Source organism: Antedon mediterranea, chromosome 8 (genome assembly GCF_964355755.1).
Source record: "Antedon mediterranea chromosome 8, ecAntMedi1.1, whole genome shotgun sequence".
Classification (NCBI taxonomy): Eukaryota; Metazoa; Echinodermata; class Crinoidea; order Comatulida; family Antedonidae; genus Antedon; species Antedon mediterranea.
In genome coordinates, this window is record NC_092677.1 from 25,302,007 (window position 1) to 25,308,336 (window position 6,330).

Consider the following 6,330-nt stretch of genomic DNA (forward strand, 5'->3'; position numbering starts at 1 on the left):
TTATCTTGAACTTCATGTTGCGTTTAATTCAACAGCTACACAGACGGGTAAGTAGACCGACGGGCAAGTAGGCCGACGAGTAAGTAGTCCTACGGGCAATTAAGCCTACGGGTTAAGTAGGCCTACGGGTAAATAGGCCTATTGGTTAAGTAGGCCGACGGGTAAGTAGGCCGACGGGCAATTAGGCCTACGGGCAAGTAGGCCTACGGGTTAAGTAGACCGACGGTTAAGTAGGTCTAATGGTAAGTAGGTAAATAGGCCTACGGGTAAGTAGGCCTACGGGTAAGTAGGCCTACGGGTATAGGTACTATGCGGTAAGTAAGTCTACGGGCAAGTAGGCCTATGTCATCGAGTTTGGCAATGACAAACTTTAGTAGGTACTTTGCCTTGTTAGTAGACCTATGTACTAGACTATACCTAAAGGATAACTTGGCCGACAACCATACTTTAACAACGTATTAGGGATGTACATATGATTTCAAAACAATCGCGAGTTTGACGATATCGCCGCTGACGCTCTCCGTACAGCCGTCGCCGTAAATGGCTGTGACGTCACAAGTGCATGGCAAAATCTACCTCACGAGTTTTCACCCACGAGGGTATCTAGAATTATGGAATCAGTCAATCATATCGCACTCAAAACGTTCCTCTGTGGTGTGACACGACGGGTTGTGTCGATGTGTAGTGGCGACGCTGCAGCCTATTGATATGCCTACATTAGGGCGCCTATGCCTCCTAGGACTAGGCTAGGTTATCTACAGTACTAGCTAGGTATCGAGTCGGTCTGTATGAACGCCTAAATTCATGAACTTTTATAATTGACTCACCATCGTCTCTGAGTAAGGGTTAGGCCGGTTGATTACTATAAACACCATCGTCTTTATTCACCGAAAATCACCTCTATCGTACTAAACAAGGCCAACAGCCATAAGTCGCGTGCTAAAACGCATAGTGATACCGGACCGACAGACAGACAGACCGACCGACCGACCGACCGACATAGTGAACTATAGAGTCTCGTCCACGCGACTAAAAAAGTTGTTAGTGCGATATGGTTGAATGATTCCAGAGCATCATACGTCATGTTTCGAGCTACTCTTTCGGATCAATAGTCTAGTCTGGAAAAACGCAAACCTTTCTAAAAAAACACAAAAACGAATAAATCGTAAAAAAATATAAATGTTGAATATATTTTCTGTTTCTTTTGATAATGAAGTGTTTCTTCAAAATACCAGACTAAACAATTTGCCAAATTTAAGCCTAATATACAGGTAAAATTAGCATTGAAGTGACGGTAACAGTGAAAACTCATGAGGTAAATTTTTCCATGCATTTGTGACGTAAAAGCAATTTACGGCGACGGCTGTACGATTGTTCTGAAACCGTATATACACTCCTAATACGTTGTTAAAATGGTTCTCTGTCAAGTTGTCCTTTAATACTTTAGGTCTACATACATACTGTACATATACTCAATCCAATGTAGATCTAGGTGATTCAACTTTTCACCCGTTTTCGTAAAAAAAATAATATGAATGCAAAATTCATTTAGGCCTAATAACTGGGATTTTTTTACAGGTGTTCCGGGTGCGATTTCTATCTCGCTATTGTCTTGTTGTTCCGTTGGGGTGACACTGATCTTTCAAAAAGTCGGACATCGTACAACAATACTCGACGCTACTGCAGTTTCGCACCACACTGTTATATCTTCGATTTCTCGCTTAATTTTTTTTCTCACACCCACATCATACAATTTTGGGCCATTATGTAACATGTTCCCATGATTTAGCCACCGTTACATTACCTTTATCACAATAAAAAATGCCTTTCAAAACAGCTCCTTTTTTCGCGAATACTTTGATCGAACTGTGGCCATTTTAGAATCAGAAAATTGCCAGAAATAAATGTATTTTTTATTTTCTGTTTTTATTTTTAAACTGCAAAGAGTGGTTTTTTTTATAAAGAACCAGCTGTACATATAAAAACGGTGACGATATGAGTCCGTACATAAAACATTGATAGGAACCATTAATATGAATAATAATACTAGGCCTAATAATGAAGTATAATTTAACCTTTATTTCGCCAGCTGAAAACATTTCTTGCTTTTCAAAACTAAATAGGCCTAGGCTATATTATGTGTAATCGGATTTTATAACACTGCCCTCTATAGTTTCTACAATTTTGGGGGTAAAATGAAGCATAAATTCTGGCAATTAAGTGATAAATATAAGATGACGAACATTTCGCAGTTTGTTGAGAGCGAGTTCAGTATTGTTTAAAATGTTTTGAAAAGTATTGTTATTTTTAAAAAATTACTTCGTAAGTGGTCGAATCGTATAAACATGTTGCGAAACTGCAGTAGCGCCCAATACTCTTGGGTGTAACGCTGAGTTGGTTAGGTGTTCTAATATCATCCTTTACTCAACAAATTCAGATTTTGTATGTTACCAAAGATAATAAAAGGAGAAGATACAACAGTTCCGTTGGCGGTGTAAACCACATCCGGGTTACTATTTGCCTACGCCTGAAGGTGGCGCATTTCTTTTTCGCCAAAAGAAGTGCGCCACCTTCAGGCGTGGGTAAGGTAAAACTTTTATTGTAAATATCTATAAAAATGCAAACGATGATTATTTATCAAAATGATTATCAAAATATTAATAATATCAAAATTAGTAGAGCACAGACGCGAGAACACATCAGATCATCACGATCCATTGAAACGTGGGATTAGACGGGAACCATATCTAGAGCCCGCCGTCGTTCGGCTGCTGGATTCTTACGCGTCCACGAATAATTAAGCGTCCGCGTTTCCTATCCTTCTATGTATAACAGCGCGTACTGTTGATTCTTTACCTATTTATATTCTTTGATGTTACATATGGTGTTTTCTTCGGGTTTGGCTTTTCCACAAGTTATATTACAATAATAGATATGATTTTGCGAAGTTTTGATAAGCGACACACAGCAAGAGCCACGGTTACTGCGTTCATTGGCATCAGTGTTGGTAAGTTTTAAGCGGTAACATAAACATCAAACATTAGCTTCCAGAACGCCTCATAGGCTTACAGGTTGCTTGTAGTGTTGACAAGCATAATAAGCCTAGTTTTACACTAGCAAACCTTGCCGAACATTTTGCTTGCAAACTTTGAGTTTACCACTGTTTGGAGAAGTTTGTTATTTCTGTCTAGAAGTTACTACTGGAGGCTGTTATTTGAAGGATGGGATGAATGTGTAAAGCACCCAAAAACTAGATTCGGTTCACAAACCTCAGGCAAATAATTCCAAGAAGGCATATGGCCTAACTTTTTTTGCAAACTAGTTTTCTGCAGCTGGCCGAAGTTTTCAACGAGTAACAACTCCTGCTAATCGTTTTTCCAAACTTTTATTTTTGTTTTACTCCATACAGGAATTTTGCTTGATCTGTGTGTCGAATGGCTCTACACAAAATACTCATGGCGGATCGGGTTGAGGATTTTCAGTGTTATGTTGGCACTTGTTGGATATCCTTCCGCGTTTGTGATGACGGATGTCAGACATCCAGAGGAGAAGCATCTCGAAGGAGATTCCAAACATCCCGAAAACGAAGAGAGCATCAATAACAACAATAAGGCTGACATTGATGATGTGGTTAATGCTAGAGTCCATGATACCGATATGATTGATAATGCATCTATAAAGAATACCACTAGTATAAGATTTGTGTCCAAGACCGAAGACAAAACGGCTGACAATGACAATGACAATATCTCTGAGGATATAATGCCCGAAGATATCAAGGAGGACAATGAAAGGAAATTATTAGCAAAGTGCAGACTATTTCAAATTCATCGATAGCAAAGTACGTTGCCGTTTTCAAACGAGGTGATTTTGTCATTTCTGTTCCTGGGATACTGTCAGCTGCCACTGCTACAATGTTTACCTACATAAGTGTTGTAAGAAAATATTGGATTTTTTTTTGGGTCTGTATTGGCCGCAAGGGAGTAAGCGCACCACAATTAATTTGACCAATCACGACGCCATTAATCACCAGAGCTGGGCTTATGATTGGTCAAGTCACTTTGTGTTGCCCCTTACGACATTGCGTTACTTCCACGTGCACGAAAATCATGTAGCTTAAACACAGAACAACAAGTTTAAACTGAAAGACGAGAAGAATTTAAACAGATTTTCCACTAGGCGAATTTGTTCGCGCGGATCGGCTTTTACGCATGCGTATTCATGTTTCCAAATCCTACTCTACGCATGCGTATAAGCTGACGCTTTCAATTCAAGCGAACAAATTCGCCTAGTGGAAAATAGATTTTATTAAGAGAACTCGATTACATCATCTTTTAATTAATAAAAAGCTATTTCAAAACATATAAATTAATGTACATGATTTAAAATGATACTCAAACTTTCTTCTTCTAGGGAATTATGTCTTACTTCAAACGGGAATGAATTCCGTAACTATATCCGTGGTTATTTTGTGGATGGGTGTTGGGGATCTAGCTGCCAGAATCATCAGTGCTATAGTGTCCGACAGACTTCCCATATCAAAGACTTTACAATATACATTGAGTAATATTTTTGCTGCAATAATTTCGATATGTTTACCGTTCTTATCGTCGCACATTGGACTAACGGTGGCGCTAGTTGGTAAAGTTTTTTTTTTTTTTTTTTTTTTCGCACCATCTAATCAGGGACTTTTTTTACAACTCCCTGATCTAACCAATTCACAGTTACTGGTTGTTCTTCGATTGTTGCATATGATGCTTATTATATTTAAATCTCGAGTAATCTCTATCTTTAATATAGGCCGACATGATAATAGCACGCCCTCTGTTGCTTTTTTTATTTTGACAAGTACTTCTCTCAGTTTCCGAGTGCTTTTATAGAAAGAGTAGTAAGTTACCCAGCTGATCAATCTCAAATCTATGGATTGAAGACTGATCGCTCTACACTAAAGTGACACTTTAGTGGCCCATTAGTGACCCATTAGTGACCTTTTAGTGACCATTCGTGGAAAAGCAAGTTAGTCAACTGTGCTTTAAGACGATTATTGTAAAGCGTACATTATCTGTACGTATACCGAGTATTAAACTTGTCTAACTAAGCTGTTGTTTCTATTTTCAGCATTAAGTGTGCCGCGAGCTATTCTAAACATTTTGCTACCTGCTATATCAATGGAGGTGTCCACCGCTGAAACGTGTTCTGAAACTATGGCACTAGTGTACTTAACATTTGGTATTGAAACCTTCATCACGCCATATCTCACAGGTGATTAGGGATTCGTTTTTATACTGCGCACGCTCAGAACCATAATGAGCCTGCGCGGAGCTATTCTAAATATTTTGCTACCTGCTATATTAATGGAGTTGTCAACCGCTGAAAGGTGTTCTGAAACTATGGCGTTAGTGTACTTAACATTTGGTATTGCAACCTTCATCACGCCATATCTCACAGGTGATTAGGGATTCGGTTTTATTCTGCGCACGCTCAGAACCATAATGAGCATGCGCGGAGCTATTCTAAATATTTTGCTACCTGCTATATCAATGGAGTTGTCAACCGCTGAAACGTGTTCTGAAACTATGGCGCTAGTGTACTTAACATTTGGTATTGGAACCTTCATCACACCATATCTCACAGGTGATTAAGGGATTCGGAAAGTAATTCTGCGCATGGTCAGAAACATAATGAGCATGCGCAGAATAACGTTTGATTCAATCTGTGTAGTGTATGTGTTATGCGGCGCGTTGTGAGAAAACGAAAGGTCGACATTTTTATTAAGCTTGCTCTTCTAACGATAATAACCGCAAAAATTGGGTAAATATTGAATATTATCAAAATATTAATTTTGATTTCTATTTCACTTTTACAGATTTTATGTATGACATCACCGGGTCATATGACATAGCGTGGTTCATCTGCGCGGGGCTTTATATGGTCGCTGCCGTGTTCTTTTTACTAGCCATACGTCGTAGGAACATTGGAAATATAGGCTACTACAGACAAGAACAAAGTTATAACCTAATGAGATAAATTCTAATACCAGTATGACCAAATATTTAAAAAAATAGTATGATTATTTATGTTGTGTTTTTGATGTATTAAAGTATAGCATATCGAAAAATGTCTTTGTAGCACGTTTTATGTGGTTGTGATAAGGTCTATTAAACATAACTTACTTTATTAATAACTGTTATATTCAATAATCATCAGAACTTCTTCAAGAAACGAACTGTAAAATGTAAAATGCTGCCCTCTAGAGTATCGGTATTGTATTTGCAAACATTAGGCCCATTACAAATAACGATGACGTTTTGTAAAATGTATTTTTGTAAA

General features: G+C 38.3%; 1 protein-coding gene across 4 annotated transcripts; it reads left to right on the forward strand.

The window, feature by feature from the left end:
• Nucleotides 1-2,344: 2,344 nt before the first annotated feature.
• Nucleotides 2,345-6,041, forward strand: LOC140056783 (monocarboxylate transporter 14-like). Of its 4 annotated transcripts, none has more exons than XM_072102261.1 (5): nt 2,345-3,007; nt 3,410-3,935; nt 4,414-4,641; nt 5,119-5,262; nt 5,867-6,041. In XM_072102261.1, the coding sequence occupies exons 3-5, from the start codon at nt 4,440-4,442 to the stop codon at nt 6,025-6,027; spliced, it is 507 nt and encodes a 168-aa protein (XP_071958362.1). In that variant the 5' UTR covers nt 2,345-3,007; nt 3,410-3,935; nt 4,414-4,439; the 3' UTR covers nt 6,028-6,041. The 4 variants fall into 3 exon arrangements, 2 of the variants coding, with proteins under 2 accessions (XP_071958362.1, XP_071958363.1); XM_072102262.1 differs by lacking the exons at nt 4,414-4,641; nt 5,119-5,262; nt 5,867-6,041 and having other exon boundaries at nt 3,410-3,990; XR_011846823.1 differs by lacking the exons at nt 2,345-3,007; nt 3,410-3,935; nt 4,414-4,641; nt 5,119-5,262 and adding an exon at nt 5,269-5,448.
• Nucleotides 6,042-6,330: the final 289 nt, after the last annotated feature.